General features: G+C 40.3%; 1 protein-coding gene across 1 annotated transcript in view; it reads left to right on the top strand.

The window, feature by feature from the left end:
- MMP20 (matrix metallopeptidase 20) overlaps positions 1-24,052 on the top strand; it is a 60,536-nt gene that overhangs the window by 30,816 nt on the left and 5,668 nt on the right. The window contains exons 7-8 of the mRNA XM_005689365.3: positions 4,009-4,145; positions 5,112-5,268. Of these exons, the coding sequence (XP_005689422.1) occupies positions 4,009-4,145; positions 5,112-5,268 (294 nt within the window). The remainder of the gene's footprint in view (positions 1-4,008; positions 4,146-5,111; positions 5,269-24,052) is intronic.

Below are 24,052 nucleotides of genomic sequence, written 5' to 3'. Positions count from 1 at the left end.
ATACCCACAATATCCTAAGTCAAGTAAGGAATATAAGATTCTACCACTTGTGAACAGTTCCAAAAGTACATTTTTTGTTTGCCTAAACTTTTAACCATTGCACTTTACTACCTCTCACATTGAGTCATCTGGGACATCAATAACATGTAACTTCAAATGAAAGTTTGGGTTTAATTTGCCTAGAGTCACTTGATTTTTAAATGAGAATTTTAAAACTCCCACATGATTTTTAAACGAGAAATGAAAGAAAATACAGCCCAGCTCTACAGTACCCAAAAAGAGAAAGCAGCTGGAAGTTAACCCGATCAGTGATGTAATTCAGAAAGAGTCTGATTATTAGACAATGTGTCTGCTCCTCCTCCTTCCCACTTTCCTCATCCTCATTATTTTAATTGCCTGAAAGGCAGACTTTGTACCTTAGAGAGAATCTAGCGCAGTGACTTGAGCAGAGTCAGCATTTTGGAATTATGTATTGAATTGAATTAATTGGAAAATGCTTTTTGCATTCTTCATGGGTTCCCAGTGAATCCATTTTTCGCCTCCTTATCAAAGATGAAATTATGAGCTTTTGACTTAATTTGTTTTTCTATATTTATTACCTGATTCTTCTGGATACCCAAACAAGTGCTCACTTTGTGATGGTGAAGAGAAGGAAGTGGGGGAAAGCAGTCCTTCTGGCCTCCAGAAAAGGCCAGATCTCATTGGGTAAGCGGTCAAGTTATAAACAGAGGAAAACCAGATGTCACAAGGCTGAGAAGGAGCAAGTAGAGAAATTGGGGGGTATGATGAAAATCAAGGCAGCTGGAGTTTAATTGACTCTGTCTGGCCTTAGCCGCTTGCTGACATTAGAGCCTCCCAGCCTTTCTGGGTCTCAGTTTTCTATCTTTTAATTCATACAATGTAAATATATAATTTCCTTGAAAGATAAAGATTGGTACAAAATAGACTAATTCAGACAACCTGAGAATATACTGAGCTACACCTAATGGAATGGTGGTAGTGGTTTAGTTGCTAAGTCATGTCAAACTCATGAGACCTGATGGACTTTAGGCTGCTAGGTTCCTCTGTCCATAGGATTTCCCAGGCAAGAATACTGGAGTGGAGTGAGTTGCCATTTCCTTCTCCAGGGGATCTTCCTGATCCAGGGATTGAACCCATGTTTCCTGCATTGCAAGCAGATTCTTTACCGCTGAGCCACCAGGGGCTTCCCACACCTTACAGAAATTTTTGGCCTAGTTCTTACATATAACTTTAATAATACTGTTAGCTATGTTATTTGCACTTTGCCTATTTTATGAGATTGTTGTTTCCTGGATTACCAAATGTGTGACTGAACCTCCAACAAAATAATAATAACTAGGCAACTTGGAGAAGTTGATCAAATACTTAGTTCCGGATGTAATCAATAATTGTAATTACTCTAGATATGGAAGGATACAAACAAGAGGAAATTTTTCCTGGACTGTAAGAGACTGGGTAAGACAGGTTGGTCCAGCCCTTTGGTTACTGTTGATACTAACAGTACACTGAATGGCCTATCAGCAACATCTTCACCAGACCTAAGAATGAGTTCCTTGCTCCATGGGATGAAATGGTCATGAAATGCCTCCCAAAGTATGGTCAAATTTGTAACCGTGAGGGGGCCCTGTAAACTACAAATTGCCACCTACCTCTACAAGAATTAAATCTTGAGCTGGGGCAACTGCTGATTTTCAACATCCCCCGGAAAATGTTCAAGGTGGAGAGCAAAAATGAGGCATTCTGTGCTCAGGGAAAAGCTGGCAGAATGGGTTTTCAGATAGATGTTTTCAGGAGCTGATTTTATGAGCCTAATTTTTGTACCTCTTCATATCTAGAAAAGCACTAAAATCCTTCACGGTGACAACTGTTACTTGTGACTAGCAGAAAGGTTTCACCAGACTAGCAGAAACCTTCTGGAAAAATATGTACTTGATTATATATATTCCTTCTTCAGCAAAACCAAATATATATACTGACCTCTCGCCACCCTGTATCTTTGGAGCAATTTCTCAGAGTCATCTGAGGGGCCATCTCCCAGCCTACAGTCCTTATTTTGCCCCCAGTAAAACTTAACTAACACAACAACCACAACAAAAATACCTACAGTCTAGATAAGGCCATGATATATAGGGCTTGGGGAGAGGAAGTGTACCCTCGATAGACTGCTGACACACTGAGTTATTATCTATGGTAGGTGCCCAAGTAATAATTTTTAAAATGGACAATATCCAGCCAAGTAGCACTTTACAGTTTATGATGCACTTTCAGATGCTTTATCTCAGTTGATCCTCTTAATGATCTCATGAAATAGGCCAGGTATTATTATTTGCATTTAAGAGATTATGAAACAAGCTTGGAGATAATGGTCAGCATTGGAGGTGCAAAGACAGTTTACAGTTTTCTAAAACACAATGTGCCTTCTCTTCTGAATCATGATGCTGCTTAGGAACATGAAAAAAATATTCCTATCTCTCAATAGAGCTGTCCTTTGGATTTCATTATCAGCTCACCCAGATAGCTTCAGCAGACCCCTGTATGCAGCATCCCTCTTATGGGGAACATGCTATGCTCCAGAACATGATGAACTTAACTCTTAATTGCACAAGTTGCCCTGGATTATAATGTCTAATTGGGCTTCCCCGGTGGCTCAGATGGTAAAGAATCCGCCTGCAATGCAGAAGACCTGGGTTCGATCCCTGGGTTGGGAAGATCCCTTGGAGGAGGGCATGGCAACCCACTCCAGTATTCTTGCCTGGAGAATCCCGTGGACAAAGGACCCTGGTGGGCTACAATCTATGGGGTCTCAAAGAGTCAGACACGACTGAAGCGGCAAAGCGTGCACAGTATCTAACTACTCATCTGCCTCTACTACTAGATCATAGCTTCTTGAGGGCAGAGCCCGAATCTTGTTCAGTGTTTCATCCCAAGGTCTAACTCAGTGCCTGCTGCTAGGTGCTTATAAATATTTGTTAGATTAACTGAAACTCAACAGAATGTTTGAGGAGTGCCTAAATTTACCACATGGAAAGTTAAAAATCTAAACTTTCCCTTAAGTTCCCTGTCCACAAATACTTTTATGAATTGATTCTAGCTTCTATTGAGTCAGTAAACTATTCATATTTTACAAGAATGATTTTAAACTCCAAAATTCAAAATAGACCACATTTACATTGAAATTTTCAGACCAGTACCCTCATGTATACTCCCACAGTTTTACATAAATAATATTGGGAAAATGGATGGTTAAGGTGCTAAATCTTAAGTTAATGTATAGGTACCAGATTTTTGTGAACTAGCCATTAGGTCCTAAGATATAAACACTTTCAATAGATAAGCAAATAGGCAATATAATTTGTAATTGTTAATGTTTTTGCTATTTTTACTGGAAGTAATTAGCATCTCCAAACCACAAAAATTTGGCTCATTTATATAATACTCATAAAATACACCAGAATGGCTACCTTTATGAGATCTGATTCATGTTGATGTTTGGCAGAAACCAACAAAATTCTGTAAAGCAGTTATCCTTCAATTAAAAAATAAATTTTAAAAATTTTTAGAAAGCACAAACACACACACAATAAAAAAAAATTAGAAGAGGAAAGGAAAACTTGTAGCAAATGATACTTGGAATAGGAAGATGCACAGCTTAAGTGTATACGTGATTGATGTCAATCCCTGCTATTTCCTTCCATGCTTTGAACATCCTTAAATAAATGAAAGAAAAAGAATTACAGAGATGCTAAAAGAATGAAAAGGAAAAAGAAGCAGATTACGAAAACCTATATATATGTGTGTGTGTGTGTGTGTGTGTGTGTGTGTGTGTGTGTGTGTGTGTGTGTGTGTGTGTGTTCTACTTAAAAACAAGACATGGACAAGAGGCATTTAGAAATGGCCTCTAAAGTGTGGCTTGCCATATATTTCAGTCCAAGTTCAATTGAAGATCTAAGTCAACCCTGGTCCTATTCCTTTTCTGTTGCCAAATAGGATTTTCTGGCGTCGGCAGGTTCACTTGATGTCAGGGATCCGGCCCAGCACCATCACCAGCTCCTTCCCCCAGCTTATGTCCAATGTGGATGCAGCTTATGAAGTGGCTGACAGGGGCACAGCCTACTTCTTTAAAGGTACGCTGAAGGTCCCGCAAAGAAAGAAGTGGCCGGGTACAGGGCACGGTGTGTCTGGAGCACCCAGAACTATCAGTGTTTGTTAGTGATCACAGAGCAGTTCCAGCCATTCCTGCTCCTCAGATTGGGGGTGAAACATCCCTCTACTGTACTGTGACAGTGACAGCAGTGACGGTGACTGTCAAACTCTTCCCAGAGCCAAAGGTACAGTCTCGTGAGGCTCAGTGATGAGCGAGTGTCCGGGAAGGTGGAAACCTGCTCCCTACCCCACCTCGCCCCACCGCCCCCCGACCTCTGCTCTGAGTGACACCGTATTCTCTACTGAGAGCCTCTCATTCACAGAAGTCAGCGTGGAAACCTCAGGAAAGCAATACAAGCGTCTGGGAGCAGAGAGACGCCTGGACTCTGTCTCCAGCCCTTTACTATTTGAATGCCTTAGGGAAGTTATCTAATTGCTCTGCATCTTCATTTCTTCCTTGCAAAATAGTTATAGTAATGACAACCTTGAAGATGTGACTGTGGCTAGCCAATGGAAGTTGTCCAGCAAACGTTAACCATCAGTTTAGATTGTATTTTCTTGATGCCGAAGGCTGAGGGTAGATTAGTGCCAGTTTAAGCAAGAATCAGCATTTGTGGTTCACTTGCCCCTTCTATCTCACACATATATAAGACTGAAACGAGATTATACAGATGAAAACTATCTTGAAAAAAATGAATGTGTTGCATTTAAGACACAGTTGTATCAGTATTATTGCCTTCATAAGGATAAACTAGGGATTTCTGCCTCCAGGGCAAGTTTTAAGTCTTTTACTGAACTGAATAGAGACTTGTATCTTCTCCTGGGTTTTATCCATGGCAAATATCCCATAAACTAGCCCCATTTGTAATCCTGCATAGAAATCCTAATGAATGAAGGGCATCACTAAATAGTACAGAGTTTTTGCAAGCTTTAATTTCTGGTTCCAGGACCTCACTACTGGATAACAAGAGGATTCCAAATGCAAGGTCCTCCTCGGACTATTTATGACTTTGGGTTCCCAAGATATGTGCAGCAAATAGATGCCGCGGTGTATCTCAAGGACGCACGGAAGACCCTTTTCTTTGTGGGAGATGAATACTACAGGTATGGCTTTTCTCTTTGTGATTGTCCAGCTGTATTCAATGAGAAGGAAAATCCTTTTGCTAAAAAGAATGCAAGGCAAATTTACAAAAGGCCCATTGACTCTTCTCAGTCACTAGGGTGTCATTTGCTGATGGTTGACACTGTCTAAAACATACAGAACCATCCAAATAAGTGAAACATTCATTCAATAATCCCATTGTTTGGTGTCTGACACATGAAACATCCTAATCTTTCAAAGCACTCATTCACTGGATGTCCAGTGGCCTTAAAGAGTGGAGTTACCATTCCCAATACATAACTACCCGCTGGGAATGCCTTGAAAGAAGAACTGATTCCCTCTTATGTGACTATATCCTATTGATACATGAATATCATTGCATTCCAGAATGCTCTGTGATTTTGTACAAAACAAACTGTGGGGCTCTTTGAAGGAAATTTTTGCTGAAAGGCAAAGACATTATTGCTATGTTCTTTAACCTAGAGCATGAAAATTCTTATCCAAAGATCATGTGTAATTTCCAGGCCTGTCTTACAAGAGGTTACTATGAGCAGATTCCATCACTGTGCACAGGGTCATACCTTGTCTCTCCTACCTAATCTCACTACCTTAACTGACTCATGTTGAAGAACTGGGAACAACTTTGTCAAGCTCTGCCGCCACACCTTCTCTAGTCACAGTTCTCGCTTTAGCATTACTTGTCTTTCTGAACATTAAGAGAGAAGCAAAAACAGATTGTAAGTAGGTGACTATGCTAAACTCTTTCCTTCCAAGGAGTAAGCGTCTTTTAATTTCATGGCTGCAGTCACCATCTGCAGTGATTTTGGAGGCCCCAAAATATAAAGTCTAACACTGTTTTCACTGTTTCCCCATCTATTCCCATGAAGTGATGGGCCCAGATGCCATGATCTTCGTTTTCTGAATGTTGAGCTTTAAGCCAGCTTTTTCACTCTCCTCTTTCACTTTCATCAAGAGGCTTTTTAGTTCCTCTTCACTTTCTGCCATAAGGGTGGTCTCATCTGCATATCTGAGGTTATTGAGATTTCTCCCAGCAATCTTGATTTCAGCTTGTGTTTCTTCCAGTCCAGCATTTCTCATGATGTACTCTGCATATAAGTTAAATAAGCAGGGTGACAGTATACAGCCTTGACGTACTCCTTTTCCTATTTGGAACCAGTCTATTGTTCCATGTCCAGTTCTAACTATTGCATCCTGACCTGCATGTAGGTTTCTCAAGAGGCAGGTCAGGTGTTCTGGTATTCCAAACTCTTTCAGAATTTTCCACAGTTTATTGTGATTCACGCAGTCAAAGGCTTTGGCATAGTCAATAAAGCAGAAATTGATGTTCTTCTGGAACTCTCTAGCTTTTTCCATGATCCAGTGGATGTTGGCGATTTGATCCCTGGTTCCTCTGCCTTTTCTAAAACCAGCTTGAACATCTGGAAGTTCACAGTTCACGTATTGCTGAAGTCTGGCTTGGAAAATTTTGAGCATTACTTTATTAGCATGCAAGATGAGTGTAATTGTGAGGTAGTTTGAGCATTCTTTCGCATTGTCTTTCTTTGGGATTGGAATGAAAACTGACCTTTTCCAGTCATGTGGCCACTGCTGAGTTTTCCAAATTTGTTGACATATTGAGTGCAGCACTTTCACAGCATCATCTTACAGGATTTGAAATAGCTCAGCTGGAATTCCATCACCTCCACTAGCTTTGTTTGTAGGGATGCTTTCTAAGGTCCACTTGACTTTACATTCCAACCTAGATAGCATATTAAAAAGCAGAGACATTACTTTGCCAACAAAGGTCCGTCTAGTCAAGGCTATGGTTTTTCTATTGGTCATGTATGGATGTGAGAGTTGGACTGTGAAGAAAGCTGAGCACTGAAGAATTGATGCTTTTGAACTATGGTGTTGGAGAAGACTCTTGAGAGTTCCTTGGACTGCAAGGAGATCCAACCAGTCTATCCTAAAGGAGATCAGTCCTTGATGTTCATTGGAAGGACTGATGCTAAAGCTGAAACTCCAATACTTTGGCCACCTCATGTGAAGAGTTGACTCATTGGAAAAGACTCTGATGCTAGGAGGGATTGGGGGCAGGAGGAAAAGGGGACGACAGAGGATGAGATGGCTGGATAGCACCACCGACCTGATGGACGTGAGTTTGAGTAAACTCCGAGAGTTGATGATGGACAGAGAGGCCTGGTGTGCTGCGATTCATGGGGTCACAAAGAGTCAGACATGACTGGGTGACTGAACTGAACTGAACTGAACTGATGCTAAACTCTTTAGGTCTATGTTAGGACCTTGTTGGCAGTGGGAAACAGCTCAGCTTTGGTCCATGGGTTTCATTTTATTTTATATTACCTATTTTCAATAACCATATATGTGGCATAAAATAAATTTATAAATAATCTGTCATCTTCCTCTGCTTCTTCAGTTTAGAGCTGAAAATGTAATCTAACAGAAGCACAGATATACTTCAAGAAAATTTATTTCATAAAAATGAATGTCAAATGTGGACCCTCCTGACTCTTCTGAGTCACTGAGAGCCTTGGAAGCTTTGCTCAAATTGTCTTGTATTGTCTTGAGTTGACATTTCCAGTCCAATGTTTAAGCCTTTAAGCCAGCTAATTTTCTTTCAGAACTTCCTTTATAAAATAGAAATGGTTATTCACTTATTAAGTCCCTAGTATCTGCTGGGCGTGTTCTCCAAAGTTTTTCTTCAGGATAAGGTGGCTGCCATCACCATGCTGACCTACAGGGAGATATATACTGAGAAACTCAACTCCCATTTTAGGTTTTCAGGGAATGGCAACCAGAGATGGAGTGTACAAGATGACATGTGAGAGTGTGAGTTGTGATTACCCATTTAACTTGTCAAAGTCTGTTCACAGCCTGATTCTCCTTGGGGGGATTTATCCACTCTCATAATTTCTATTACCCATTCATTGCATAAAACTTTGGTTCCAGTCTTTGGACTAATCTACCACCCATTAGAATCCAAAGTCAAACACATACCTCCAACCAAGCAGAACTGAGGCTTAGCAGCTAACATGAGGAGCTTGGTGAAAGGTTTTTCAGTTCAGTTCAGTTGCTCAGTCCTGTCTGACTCTTTGCAACCCCATGCATCGCAGCACGCCAGGCCTCCCTGTCCATCACCAACTCCCAGAATTCTCTCAAACTCATGTCCATCAAGTCGGTGATGCCATCTAGCCATCTCATCCTCTGTCGTCCCCTTCTCTTCCTGTCCCCAATCCCTCCTAGCATCAGAGTTTTTTCTAATGAGTCAACTCTTCACATGAGGTGGCCAAAGTATTAGAGTTTCAGCTTTAGCATTAGTCCTTCCAAAGAAGGACTGGTCTCCTTTAGAGTGGAGTGATTGGATCGCCTTGCAGTCCAAGGGACTCTCAAGAGTCTTCTCCAACACCACAGTTCAAAAGCATCAATACTTCAGTGCTCAGTTTTCTTCACAGTCTAACTCTCACATCCATACATGATTACTGGAAAAACCATAGCCTTGACTAGATGGACCTTTGTTGGCAAAGTAATGTCTCTGCTTTTCAATATGCTATCTAGGTTGCTCATAACTTTCCTTCTAAGGAGTAAGCATCTTTTAATTTCATGGCTGCAGTCACCATCTGCAGTGATTTTGGAGCCCCCAGAAATAAAGTCTGACACTGTTTCCCCATCTATTTCCCATGAAGTGATGGACCCAGATGCCATGATCTTAGTTTTCTGAACATTGAGCTTTAAACTAACTTTTCCACTCTCCGCTTTCACTTTCATCAAGAGGCTTTTTAGTTCCTCTTCACTTTCTGCCATAAGGGTGGTGTCATCTGCATATCTGAGGTTATTGCTATTTCTCCTGGCAATCTTGATTCCAGCCTGTGCTTCTTCTGTAAATTAAGGAACGGGAGGGAGAAGATATCTGATATTAATGATGACTAATTACCCCTGAGGAAATAATATTGAAACTTTACATCAAACCTCTGTGAGAATCTATTAAGGAAAAGTCTTTGGCAATCTAGATAAAGCAAATTCATTTTAAGTTGGCCTAGGACATTGATTCAAATATTAAAGAGCTCATTTTGCCAGAAAGGAAAGGAAACTACGGTTGCCGCTTTTGATATTACCCTCCCTGGGTTAATGAGGGTATTAAGTGATATAATGGATGTAGATAGCTACCTAATATACTGCCTGACATATTGCAGGTGCTCAAAAAGAGTAACTGTTTAGTAGTAAATAAAAGGAACTCACATGGTTGTTGTTGTTCAGTCACTCAGTCATGTCCAACTCTTTGCAATCCCATGGACTGCAGCATACCACACTTCCCTGTCCATCACGAACTCCTGGAACTACTCAAACTCACGTCTGTTGAGTCGGTGATGCCATCCAACAATCTCATGCTATGTTGTCCCCTTCTCCTCCTGTGTTCAATCTTTCCAGCATCAGAGTCTTTTCAAATGAGTCAGTTCTTTGCATCAGGTGGCCAAAGTATTGGAGCTTCACCTTCAGCGTCAGTCTTTCCCATGAATATTCAGGACTGATTTCCTTTAGGATGGACTGGTTGGATCTCCTCGCAGTCCAAGGGACTCTCAAGAGTCCACAGTTCTCCAACACCACAGTTCAAAAGCATCAATTATTTGGCCCTCAGCTTTCTTTATAGTCCAACTCTCACATCCATACATAACTACTGGAAAAGCCATAGCTTTGACTAGCCAGTCCTTTGTTGGCAAAGTAGTGTCTCTGCTCTTTAATATACTGTCTAGGTTGGTCACAACTTTTCTTCCAAGGAGCAAGTGTCTTTTAATTTCATGGCCGCAGTCACCATCTGCAATGAATTTTTGAAGCCCAAGAAAATAAAGTATGTCACTGTTTCCATCGTTTCCCCATCTATTTGCCATGAAATGATGGGACCGGATGCAATGATCTTTGTTTTTTGAATGTTGAGTTTTAAGCCAGCTTTTTCACTCTCCTCTTTCACCTTCATCAAGAGGCTTTTTAGCTCTTCTTTGCTTTCTGTCATAGGGTGGTGTCATCTGCATGTCTGAAATTATTGATATTTCTCCCAGCAATCTTGATTCCAGCTTGCGTTTCATCCAGCCCTGCATTTCACATGATGTACTCTGCATAAAAGTTAAATAAGCAGGGTGACAATATGCAGCCTTGATGTACTCCCTTCTCAATTTGGAACCAGTCTGTTTTTCCATATCTGGTTCTAACTGTTGCTTCTTGACCTGCATACATGTTTCTCAAGAGACAGGTCAGGTGGTCTGGTATTCCCATCTCCTTCAGAATTTTCCGCAGATTATTGTGACCCACACCATCAAAGTCTTTAGCGTAGTCAATGAAGCAAAAGTAGATGTTTTTCTGGAAGTCTCTTGCTTTTTTGATGATCCAACAGATGTTGGCAATTTGATCTCTGATTCCTCTGCCTTTTCTAAATCCAGCTTGAACATCTGGAAATTCTTGGTTCATGTACTGTTGAAGCTTGGCTTGGAGAATTTTGAGTATTATTTTGCTAGCCTGTGAGATGAGTGCAATTGTGCAGTAGTTTGAATATTTTTGGCATTGTCTTTCTTTGGGATTGGAATGAAAACTGACCTTTTCCAGTCCTGGAAATTTCCAAATTTGCTGGCATATTGAGTGCAGCACTTTCACAGCATCATCTTTTAGGATGTGAAATAGGTCAGCTGGAATTCCATCACCTCCACTAGCTTTGTTCGTAGTGCTGCTTCCTAGGCCCACTTGACTTCACATCCCAGGATGTCTGGCTCTAGGTGAGTGATCACACCATCATGGTTATCTTGGTCATTAAGATCTTTTTCGTATAGTTCTTCTGTGTATTCTTGCCACCTCTTAATATCTTCTGCTTCTGTTAGGTACATACGGTTTCTGTCCTTTTTTGTGTGCCCATCTTTGCCTGAAATATTCCCTTAATATCTCTAATCTTCCTGAATAGATCTCTAGTCTTTCCCATTCTATTGTTTTCCTCTGTTTCTTTGCACTGATCACTTAGGAAAGCTTTCTTATCTCTCCTTGCTCTTCTTTGGAACTCCATTCAGATGGATATATCTTTCATTTTCTCCTTTGCCTTCAGCTTCTTTTCTCAGCTATTTGTAAGTCCTCCTCAGACAACCATTTTGCCTTTTTGCATTTCTTTTTCTTGGGGTTGGTCTTGATCACTGCCTCCTGTACAATGTCATGAACCTCCATCCATCGTCCTTCAAGCACTCTGTGTATCAGATCTAATCCCTTGAATCTATTGTTACTTCCACTGTATAATTGTAAGTGATTTGCCGGGAGAAATATCAATAACCTCAGATATGCAGATGACACCAGCCTTATGGCAGAAAGTGAAGAGGAACTAAAAAGCCTCTTGATGAAAGTGAAAGAGGAGAGTGAAAAAGTTGGCTTAAAGCTCAACATTCAGAAAACGAAGATCATGGCATCCAGTCCCATCACTTCATGGGAAATAGATGGAGAAACAGTGGAAACAATGTCAGACTTTATTTTGGGGGCCTCCGAAATCACTGCAGATGGTGACTGCAGCCATGAAATTAAAAGACGCTTACTCCCTGGAAGGAAAGTTATGACCAACCTAGATAGCATATTGAAAAGCAGAGACATTACTTTGCCAACAAAGGTCCTTCTAGTCAAGGCTATGGTTTTTCCAGTAGTCATATATGGATGTGAGAGTTGGACTGTGAAGAAAGCTGAGAGCCAAAGAATTGATGCTTTTGAACTGTGGTGCTGGAGAAGACTGAGTCCTCTGGACTCCAAGGAAATCCAACCAGTCCATTCTAAAGGAGATCAGTCCTGGGTATTCTTTGGAAGGACTGATGCTAAAGCTGAAACTCCAATACTTTGGCCACCTCATGTGAAGAGTTGACTCACTGGAAAAGACTCTGATGCTGGGAGGAGTTGGGGGCAGGAGGAGAAGGGGACGACAGAGGATGAGATGACTGGATGGCATCACCAACTCAATGGACATGAGTCTGAGTGAACTCCAGGCGTTGGTGATGGACAGGGAGGCCTGGCGTGCTGCAATTCATGGGGTCACAAAGAGTTGGACACGACTGAGCGACTGAAATGAACTGAACTGAACTGATTTAGGTCATACCTATGGTGGTGAGCTAAATGGTGACCTAGAATGGTCTAGTGGTTTTCCCTTCTCTCTTCAATTTTGGTCTGAATTTGACAATAAGGAGTTCATGATCTGAGCCACAGTCAGCTCCCGGTCCTGTTTTTGCTGATTCTATACAGCTTCTCCATCTTCAGCTACAAAGAATATAATCAATCTGATTTTGGTATTGACCATCTGGTGATGTCCTTGTGTAGAGTCGTCTCTTGTGTTGTTGGAAAGGGTGTTTGCTATGGCCAGTGTGTTCTCTTGGCAGAATTCTGTTAGCCTTTGCCCTGCTTCATTTTGGACTGCAAGGCCAAACTTGCCTGTTACTCCAAGTATCTCTTGTCTTGCTACTTTTGCATTCCAGTCCCCTGGGATGAAAAGGACATCTTTTTTCAGTTCTAGAAGGTCTTGTAGGTCTTCATAGAACCATTCAACTTCAGTTTCTTCTACATTAGTGGTTGGGGCATAGACTTGGATTATTGTGATATTGAATGGTTTGTCTTGGAAACACATAGAGATCATTCTGTTATTTTTGAGATTGCATCCAAATACTGCATTTCAGACTCTTCTGTTGACTATGAGGGCTACTCCATTTCTTCTATGGTCTTGCCCACAGTAGATATAATGGTCACCTGAATTAAATTCACCCATTCCAGTCCATTTTAGTTGACTGATTCCTAAAATATCAATGTTCACTTTTGCTATCTCCTGTTTGAGCTTATATGGTTATTAACAAATAATTGCTTAAAATGTTGTGATAATTAACAAGTGATTGCTTAAACCTCAATATTCCTATAAATAGCAGTCCAGTCAAAGAGTTCATCAAAGGGCATTTTCTTTTTAAACACTGAAGTGCCTTGACATTGCACTGAAATCTCTGCTCTGGCAAGGCAGATACAGTACTTTCAGCAATGAGAGTCTTCTATTTTACACTCTCCAACACACACACTGTTTTTCACAATAAGAAATATGACAAATAACCTTGACCTACAGCTCAGAAGTTCAGGAAAAGCTAATGTATGATTTTTATTAATAACCACCCCCTTGTGTTTGACACATTTTGCTCAATAGGGCCTCATATGTTTGACATCTTATAGTCTATAAAGCCCTGTATCAGATAGAAATTATGTTCAGCTGCTAGAAAGACAGGCCCAGTAACAACAGTGGCTTAAACACCACAAGGGGTTTTTTTCTCATATATGTGAGATGTCTGAAGTTTTACGGATTTAGAGCTGGTAAGATGGGTCCATGGCCATTAGGGTCCCAAGCTCCTTCTGACATTTTGCTCAAGTATTAACAGGTAGCTTCCCCTCTTATGATTGCCACAGGATTCCTGATGGCTAGTGGTGCCTCAGTCACTACATCCAGTGCTAAATAGGAAGAAGTTGGACTGGAAAGAAAGAGAAAGGGGGCAATGAAGTTCTATAGATAAAGCACATGGACACACCCAGAAATACCGAAGCCTCAAGTTACACACCAATAATTTTACTATATTGGTACCCCTGGACAGTGTGTTAGGATTTACTCTCCTTGGTCATCCCTCAGGTTCTTCTTTGGTCCTCAGGCTAGTTCAGTCTGTGGTACAAATAATGTGCCAATGGAAGAAAAGTCTCTAGATATGCTTGTTGTCAGGGAAATTCTCCATGAATCCCTAGGGCTGGGGACCCATTTTAGTGAATGAAGTGCCATTAAAAAAACTACTGAATAGCTTCCTCCACTGAGGACTGAGTGTTGCCTTGGGCCAAGTTGATTCAGGCTCTAAGAGTAAGGGGACTTCACTGGTGGCTAAGGATAAAGAATCTTCCTGAAATGCATGAGAATACCTGCAATGCAGGAGACTGCCTGCAGTGTAGAAGACGGGTTCAGTCCCTGGGTTGGGAAGATCCCCTGGAGAAGGAAATGGCAACCGATTCTAGTATTCTTGCCTGGAGAATCCCATGGGCAGAGGAGCTTTGTGGGCTACAATTCTTGAGGTTGCAAGAGTGGGACACAACTTAGTGACTAAACCACCACCACCACCTAAGAGTGAGAACCCACATATCAGTGTAATAGTAATTTGCAGAGGAGCAGACCATAGAGCTACAAAGTGAAACTCAAATGGGGCTCTGCCAGGTTGATGCCAGCACATGCTGCCCCATCAAATGGCACATCAGGTAAACTTTACTAACAAGGGCTACTTCCCCATTCGTCTGTTTGCTTTTATTCCTTCCTCTCCTATTTCTGCTGCTACTGCTGCTGCTGCTAAGTCGCTTCAGTTGTGTCCGACTCTGTGCGACCCCATAGACAGCAGCCCACCAGGCTCCCCCATCCCTGGGATTTTTCAGGCAAGAGTACTGGAGTGGGTTGTCATTGCCTTCGCCGTTCCTATTTCCTAGACAACCTCAATTATCCATCCAGTTTCTTTTTTTACATTACTTCTACCACCTCTGGATAATTTCTCCCTGTAAGTATTCTCCCTTGCTTACTAACACCAGAGCAGTGATTACACCAAGGAGCTCCTGAGGACTCTGGGAGAAGTGGGAGGCCATCATCTCCACCATGCTTTGAGATGGTCAGTTCAGTTCAGTCACTCAGTCATGTCCGATTCTATGCAACCCCATAAACCGCAGCACACCAGGCCTCCCTGTCCATCACCAACTCCCGGAGTTTACCCAAACCTACGTCCATTGAGTTGGTGATGCCATCAAACCATCTCATCCTCTGTCGTCCCCTTATCTTCCTGCCCTCAATCTTTCCCAGCATCACGGTCTTTTCAAATGAGTCAGCTCTTCCCATCGGGTGGCCAAAGTATTGGAGTTTCGGCTTCAACATCAGTCCATCCAGTGAACACCCAGGACTGATCTTCTTTAGGATGGACTTGTTGGATCTCCTTGCAGTCCAAGGGACTCTCAAGAGTCTTCCCCAACACCACAGTTCAAAAGCATCAATTCTTCAGCACTCAGACTTCTTCACAGTCCAACTCTCACATCCATACATGACCACTGGAAAAACCATAGCCTTGACTAGGCGGACCTTAGTCGGCAAAGTAGTATCTCTGGTTTTGAATATGCTGTCTAGGTTGGTCATAACTTTTCTCCCAAGGAGTAAGCGTCTTTTAATTTCATGGCTGCAATCACCATCTGCAGTGATTTTGGAGCCCTCCAAAATAAGTCAGCCACTGTTTCCACTGTTTCCCCATCTATTTCCCATGAAGTGGTGGGACCAGATGCCATAACCTTCATTTTCTGAATGTTGAGCTTTAAGCCAACTTTTTCACTCTCCTTTTTCACTTTCATCAAGAGGCTTTGTAGTTCCTCTTCACTTTCTGCCATAAAGGTGGTCTCATCTGCATATCTGAGGTTATTGATATTTCTCCCAGCAATCTTGATTCCAGCTTGTGCTTCTTCCAGCCCAGCATTTCTCATGATGTACTCTGCATATAAGTTAAATAAGCAGGGTGACAATATACAGCCTTGACGTCCTCCTTTTCCTATTTGGAGCCAGTCTGTTGTTCCATGTCCAGTTCTAACTGTTGCTTCCTGACCTGCATATAGGTTTCTCAAGAGGCAGGTCAGGTGGTCTGGTATTCTCATCTCCTTCAGAGTTTTCCACAGTTTAACCACATAGTCAAGGGCTCTGGCGTAGTCAATAAAGCAGAAATCGATGTTTTTCTGGAACTCTCTTGCTTTTTCGATGATCCACTGGATGTTGGCAATTTGATCTCTGTTCCTCTGCGTTTTCTAAAACCAGCTTGAACATCTGGAAGTTCACGGTTCACATATTGCTGAAGCCTGGCTTGGACAACTGTGAGCATTACTTACTAGCATGTGAGATGAGTGCAATTGTGCAGTAGTTTGAGCATTCTTTGGCATTGTCTTTCTTTGGGATTGGAATGAAAACTGACCTTTTCCAGTCCTGTGGCCACTGCTGAGTTTTCCAAATTTGTTGACATATTTAGTGCAGCACTTTTACAGCATCATCTTTTAGTATTTGAAATAGCTCAACTGGAATTCCATCACCTCCACTAGCGTTGTTCATAGTGATGCTTCCTAAGGCCCACTTGACTTCACATTATATGGCTCTAGGTAAGCGTGAGTGATCACACCATTATGATTATCTGAGTCATAAAGAACTTTTTTGTACAGTTCTGTGTATTCTTGCCACCTCTTCTTAATATCTTCTGCTTCTGCCAGTGGTTTCTAAAATTTGTGTTAAATGACTTACAAATGTATAGGTACAAGCCCTTTTCCACTCCTAAATCATTCTTTCTAACAGATAGACTAGAGGCATGATTGACACTTGGTTATGTCTGACTCTTTGCGACTCCATGGACTATACAGTCCATGGAATTTCTAGGCCAGAATACTAGAGTGGGTAACCTTTCCCTTCTCCAGGGGATCTTCCCAACCCAGGAATTGAACCCAGGTCTCCCACACGGCAGGCAGATTCTTTACCAGCTGAGCCACAAGGGAAGCCAAAGAATACTGGCATGTGTAGCCTGTCCCTTCTCTAGAGGATCTTCCCAACCCAGGAATCCAACCGGAGTCTCCTGCATTGCAGGTGGATTCTTTACCAACTGAGCTATCAGGGAAGCTCAAAGTAAGATACAGTCTTCCAGACTTTTTCCTTCTTGGATCCCTCAAGAATGCTGAAACTGAATCTGTTTATTTAAAGATTTTATATTTAATCAAAATAGAGAAATAAATAATAGTAACAAAAATAAGAAAGATGGGTAGATTTCAAAATCTTGTTTTTTAATCTTTTTTTAAAATATATTACCAAACTACTGCATTCATGCCCGTATTGGTCATGATTACATGTCAAGCTGTGTACTAAGACCTTGACACTCATGACAAGGCACAAAGTTTGCTGTTTAAGAGTGTAGACAGGAATAAGAGAGTGTTCATCTCAACTCTGGCATGTTGGATCATCTTTCTGTTGGATCATTCTGGATGCACAGATAGTATCTACTTCATTGAATTGTGGAAATCAATGAGAAAAATGTGAAATTCCTGTCATATAGTAAGGACTCAATTCATATTGGGTGTTATTAGTGCCCTCAGCAAGTTGTACAGTTGAAAGTAAATGTATAGATAACTAATTAAAAGCAACCCAGATGCCACAAGTGGCCTCATGGAAGACTGCACAGGGTTCAGTGGGGCAAAACCAAAAGGAAATGGCCAATTCTAGCAAAATTGTCAAGAAAGAGTTTTTAGAGGAAGCAATGACTGAGCTTCATTTTGAGAGTTGAGTAGGAGTTTCCCAGACAGGATGGGCAGGGTATCTTCCAGGCAGAGAGAGCAGTTGAAGCAAAGGCACCGATGCATGAAAACAACCTGTGTATAGGAGGAAAACCTCAAGGAGTTCAGTATGATCAGAACATGGGCTGGGATGAGAGATGCAGCCCAAGGATGGAGATCAGGAAGGGCCTGTGCCATTCTAGGAGATCAGTGCTAATTTAGAGAAAATAGGGATATCTGTAAAGGTCTTAAACAGGGAAGTAACTCATTAAGGTTTTGTTATATCACTCTGGAAGCAGTGCAGCTGTATTAGAGTGGGAGTTCAGTTCAGTTCAGTCCCTCGGTCATGTCCGACTCTTTGTGACCCCATGAATCGCAGCACACCAGGCCTCCCTGTCCATCACCAACTCCCGGAGTTCGCTCAAACTCACATCCATCGAGTCAGTGATGCCATCCAGCCATCTCATCCTCTGTTGTCCCCTTCTCCTCCTGCCCCCAATCCCTCCCAGCATCAGAGTCTTTTCCAATGAGTCAACTCTTCACATGAGGTGGCCAAAGTACTGGAGTTTTGGCTTTAGCATCATTCCTTCCAAAGAAATCCCAGGGCTGATCTCCTTTAAAATGGACTGGTTGGATCTCCTTGCAGTCCAAGGGACTCTCAAGAGTCTTCTCCAACACCACAGTTCAAAAGCATCAATTCTTCGGCACTCAGCCTTCTTCACAGTCCAACTCTCACATCCATACATGACTACTGGAAAAACCATAGCCTTGACTAGACGGACCTTAGTCGGCAAAGTAATGTCTGCTTTTGAATATGCTGTCTAGGTTGATCATAACTTTTCTTCCAAGGAGTAAGCGTCTTTTAATTTCATGGCTGCAATCACCATCTACAGTGATTTTGGAGCCCCCCAAATTAAAGTCTGACACTGTTTCCACTGTTTCCTCATCTATTTCCCATGAAGTGATGGGACCAGATGCTATGATCTTCATTTTCTGAATGTTGAGCTTTAGGCCAACTTTTTCACTCTCCTCTTTCACTTTCATCAAGAGGCTTTTTAGTTCCTCTTCACTTTCTACCATAAGGGTGGTGTCATCTGCATATCTGAGGTTATTGAGATTTCTCCCAGCAATCTTGATTTCAGCTTGTGTTTCTTCCAGTCCGGCGTTTCTCATGATGTACTCTGCATATAAGTTAAATAAGCAGGGTGACAATATACAGCCTTGACGTCCTCCTTTTCCTATTTGGAACCAGTCTGTTGTTCCATGTCCAGTTCTAACTGTTGCTTCCTGACCTGCATACAGATTTCTCAAGAGGCAGGTCAGGTGATCTGGTATTCCCATCTCTTTCAGAATTTTCCACAGTTTATTGTGATCCACAGTCAAAGGCTTTGGCATAGTCAATAAAGCAGAAATAGATGTTTTTCTGGAACTCTTGCTTTTTCGATGATCCAGTGGATGTTGGCCATTTGATCTCTGGTTCCTCTGCTTTTTCTAAAACCAGCTTGAGCATCAGGAAGTTCATGGTTCACATACTACTGAAGGCTGGCTTGGAGAATTTTGAGCATTACTTTACTAGCGTGTGAGATGAGTGCAATTGTGCAGTAGTTTGAGCATTCTTTGGCATTGCCTTTCTTTGGGATTGGAATGAAAACTGACCTTTTCCAGTCCTGTGGCCACTGCTGAGTTTTCCAAATGTGCTGGCATATTGAGTGCAGCACTTTCACAGCATCATCTTTCAGACTTGGAAATAGCTCAATAGGAATTCCATCACCTCCACTAGCTTTGTTCATAGTGATGCTTTCTAAGGCCCACTTGACTTCACATTCCGGGATGTCTGGCTCTAGATGAGTGATCACACCATCGTGATTATCTCAGTCATGAAGATCTTTTTTGTACAGTTCTTCTGTGTATTCTTGCCACCTCTTCTTAGTATCTTCTGCTCTGTTAGGTCCATACCATTTCTGTCCTTAGAGCAGGAACAAGACTGAAAATCAGTCAAACCAGTTAAGCCAGAAAGTAGTGGGAAACATCTTCAGAGTGCTTAAGGAAAAAATGCTCAACCAAGAATCCTATATTCTGCAAAGCTATCCTTAAAAGATGAAGGCAAAATGAAGACATTCCCAAATAAAAACAGAGAATTTATCACTATCATCTTCTTTACAAGAAGTAGTAAAGAAAATTCTTCAAGCAAGTAAACCCAGACAGTAATTTGAACATTTGAATCCACGTTGAAAAAAAGAACACCAGTAAGTGCAATTATGAAATTATAAAAGGTAGTATAAATGTATATTATATGTCACACTCTTCAACAACCAATGGGATGAAGAAATCACAAGAGAAATTAGAAAATACTTTAAGATGAATGAATATTAAAGCACAACCTATGTTGACGCAGTTAAAGCAGTGCTCAAAGGGAAACTTCTAGCTGTACATATCTATATTTAAAAAAAAGAAAGAATTCAAATCAATAACCTAACTTTCCACTTAAGACACTGGAAAAAGGAACAAATTAATTCTAACAAGCAAGAAAAAAGGAAATAATAAAGATAACAGTGAAAATGAAGTAGAGAATAAACAATTTGAGAAAACCAGCAAAGTTAAATGTGTTTCTTTAAAAAGGTCAAAAAAATTTATAAACTTCTCACTAAATTAACCTAGTACAAAAGAGAAAACCAAAATTACTAAAATCAGAAATGAAAGAGTGAACACAACCTTACAGAAATAAAATGGACTATAAAAGAATAAACAATTGTGTGCCAATAAATTAGAAAGCTTATATGAAATAGACAAATTCCTAGAAAAATACAAAGTGATAAAAAAAGGACAAAGTGAGTCATGAAGAAATAGACATTCTGAATAGACTTATAACAAATGAGGTTTAATTAGTAATATAAAAATTATCCACAAAAAAACCCAGGCCTACATGTTTCCTGGTGAATTATATCAAAACATTTAAAGAAAATTATTGCCAATTTTTAACAAACTCCTCCAGAAAGTAGAAGAGAAAAGAATACTTCCCAACTCATTGTATGAGGCCAGTATTGCCCTTATATGAAAACCAGATGAAAGCATCATAGAATAAAACTTCAGACCAATATCTATTATGAATATGAATGCAAAAATCCTCCAAAAATACTACCAAACCAAATCCTTAAACATATAAAAAAGAATTATACACCACGACCAGTTGGGAATTTTTCCCCAAGAATGCAAGATTGGTTTAACATCTGTTTATCTATAATAACATCTATAATTAATTATATAAATTCATATAATATACTATATCAATAGTTAAAAATTAAAAACCATAAGATCACCTCAGTAGATGTAGAAAAAGCATTTGACAACATCAAACACTGTTGCATTATAAAAAAAAATTCAACAAACAAGGAATAGAGGGAAACTTTTTCACTCTGATAGAAGGCATCTATGAATACCCACAGCTGGTATCATTCTCAGTGTTGAAAGATTGGATGCTTCCCCTCTAAAATCAGGAACAAGACAAAAATTTTCATTCTTACCACTTCTATTCGAAATTTTACTGGAGGCTCTAGTCAGGGCAATTAAGCAAGAATGAATGATATTTTAAAAAGAATGATACAGAAGATGGGAAAGAAAGTAAAACTATTTGTATTTGTATGTCATAATCTTTCACATAGAAAAGCCTAAGGAACCTCAAAAGAAAAAAAAAAAACCTGATAAATGAGTCTGCAAACTTGTAGATATGTTCAATATGAAAAAATCTAATGTATTTCTATATACTTCAATGAACAATGCAAAAATTAATTAAGAAAGCAATTCCATAGCATCAAGAAGAAAAATACACTCAGAAATACATTTTAACAGAGTAAATGTGAAACTTGTAATCTGAAAACTACAAAACACTGTCAGAAGAAATTAAACAAGATCGAAATGGAAAGATATCTTACGTTCATGGCTCAGAGCCCTAATTAATGGCAGTGCTCCCCCAACAGATCTATAGACTCCACCCAGTCCCTACCAGAATACCACTGGTTTCTTCTTGGAAATTGAGAAGCTGATCTTAAAATCTATTTGGAAAATCAAAAAAACCAGAATAGCCAAAATACTTTGAAAAAGAGAAACAAAGCTGTATAATTCAGACTTCCTAATCTCAAAATTTACCAGAAAGCAGCATTAATCAAGACAATGTGATACTAATAATGAAAACAGACATATAGATAAATGGAATAAAATTGACAGTCCGTGTATCTATTTTCAGTTGCTTTTTGACAAGGATGCTAAGGCCATTCAGTAGGGAAAGAATAAGATTAAGAAGTAAAGCAAAATTAAAAGAATAAACAGAAATTCCAGTTTGCAGTTATATAGTTTGACATGCTGGTAAGATCAAAGAATGGAAATGTCTGGAAGGGAGTTGGATATACAGGGCTTGAATTTAGAGCATTCAGGCTGGATATAATTTTGCATTTCATCAATCAGATAGTAATTGAGATCATCTGTACTTTTCAACATTATTACTAATTCTTTGTTCCAGAATTTTCTCATAGCCACTTTCCTCATCTAAGATGGTGCATAGCAGGTTCTTACTCTTCTCCCTTCTCTTCATTCCTGACCATTTACCCGCCTACCCTCTCTAGTTTAGATCACAAAGATCCCTTCCTCCAAGAGAACCATGTGATTCCTGGCTAGAAGTGGCTTAACTTCAAAGGGGATTCCACGAGAAATTCCACTAGATTTCACTAAAAAGGTCTCCTTGAGGAAACTTCTTGAAACATGTACCATAAATACTTGTGTGCATGCTAAGTTGCTTCAGTCATGTCCAACTCTTTGCAACCCTGTGAACTGTAGCCCACCAGGCTCCTCTGTCTGTGAAATTCTCCAGGCAAGAATAGTGGAGTGGGTTGCCATGCACTCCTCTAGGGGATCTTCCCAACCCAGGGATGGAACCCAAGTCTCTTATGTCTCCTGCATTGTTAGGTGGGTTCTTTACCACTAGCACCACCTGGGAAGACAGTATCTTACATGCTAAACAGTAAATTCCTGCGTCTGCCATCCTTTCTCACATTTTCTTTAAGCATTGTTTAGCAGACCGAACTCCCGATTCAGTAGTTCAAAGAAGACAGAATGCTGTTAAATTTTGCCATTGACACAAGTTAGAAATCATCACAATGGAAACACTAGAAATTTCTAACAAATCTAAGTTCTCGGCCAAAAGTTAAACAATTCGCAGGTACTTTACCAAAATACTCCCTAAATCCTTAGATTGCAAATGTGGAGAGTAAGATAATATATATGAAAAAGCAGTATCAGATATCTACAGCCTTACAATATTGCAGTTAAACAATATTGCTAGTAAAGTTTAACTGTCAGTAATGATTTGTTTAATTTCTAGACCCATTGATCAGTGTTAAATGATGAAAGAAATACTCTCAAGGAAATCAACATAGTTACTGGTTAATCGTTTTTATCTGGTATTTGGGTTTCACAAACAAGACCTTAGTGGTGAGAAAATGTGTGTATTGCTTTTACCAGGTATCTAGTATACAGGTTGTGCTAGTGGTAAAGAATCCACCTGCCAAAGCAGGTAGATGTAAAAGACGTGGGATCAATCCCTGGATTGGGAAGATTCCTTGGAGGAGGAAATGGCAACCCACTCCAGTATTCTTGCCTGGAGAATCCCATGGACAGAAGAGCCTGGCAGGCTACAGTCTATAGGGTCGAACAGAGGTGGACACAACTGAAGCAACCTAGCACACACACAGTATATAGTTTATTTACAATAAATACTTTCTTAGTATTCAAATATTGATAGTTTATTATGTGTTAGAAATCAAACTATTTTCTTTTTTTCCTCTCATTTTCCCATCTGCCTCCTCAACCATCTTGAGAAGTAGGTATTGTTATCTTCATTTCACAGTTAAAAACGTTGCATCTAAGAGATCAAGTGATTAAGTCAAGGCCACACAGTTAAAAGTAGTCCTTCCAAGGCTGTATTTTATGCCCTCTGAGTCCAGATCCAGAAGTCCTTTCCGTCTACCATGTGTAGTAACTTTTCATTCTCTTCACCATATATTTATTTACAGTCAATTAAAATAACCATGCCCATAATTCTCATCCTGTCATATAATTTTATTTTCTTTAATCCTCAGTAAAATCCTCAGTATACTATTAACAGTAGACTTTCTAACCTCATTTTTGCTGAGGTCTCTGAACTACCTCCAGTATTTTCTAGTCCTCCTTTCTTCTTTTTTTCTCAACTTTGCCTACTACTGCAAAATGTTATCCCATTGAAGTGTGTTTAAAAAATTAGGTAAACACTAAACTCTTTGATGACTCAGGATCCTAGACAAAATCACACATTCACTCAACTTCATACTAGCCAGCCAGTTAATGGCTCCTGGGACCAAGTGAAGTGAAAGTCACTCAGTCGTGTCCAACTCATTGTGACTCCATGGA

The sequence above is a fragment of the Capra hircus genome, chromosome 15 (assembly GCF_001704415.2).
Source record: "Capra hircus breed San Clemente chromosome 15, ASM170441v1, whole genome shotgun sequence".
Lineage (NCBI taxonomy): Eukaryota > Metazoa > Chordata > Mammalia > Artiodactyla > Bovidae > Capra > Capra hircus.
This window is presented reverse-complemented; position numbering and strand designations above follow the sequence as displayed.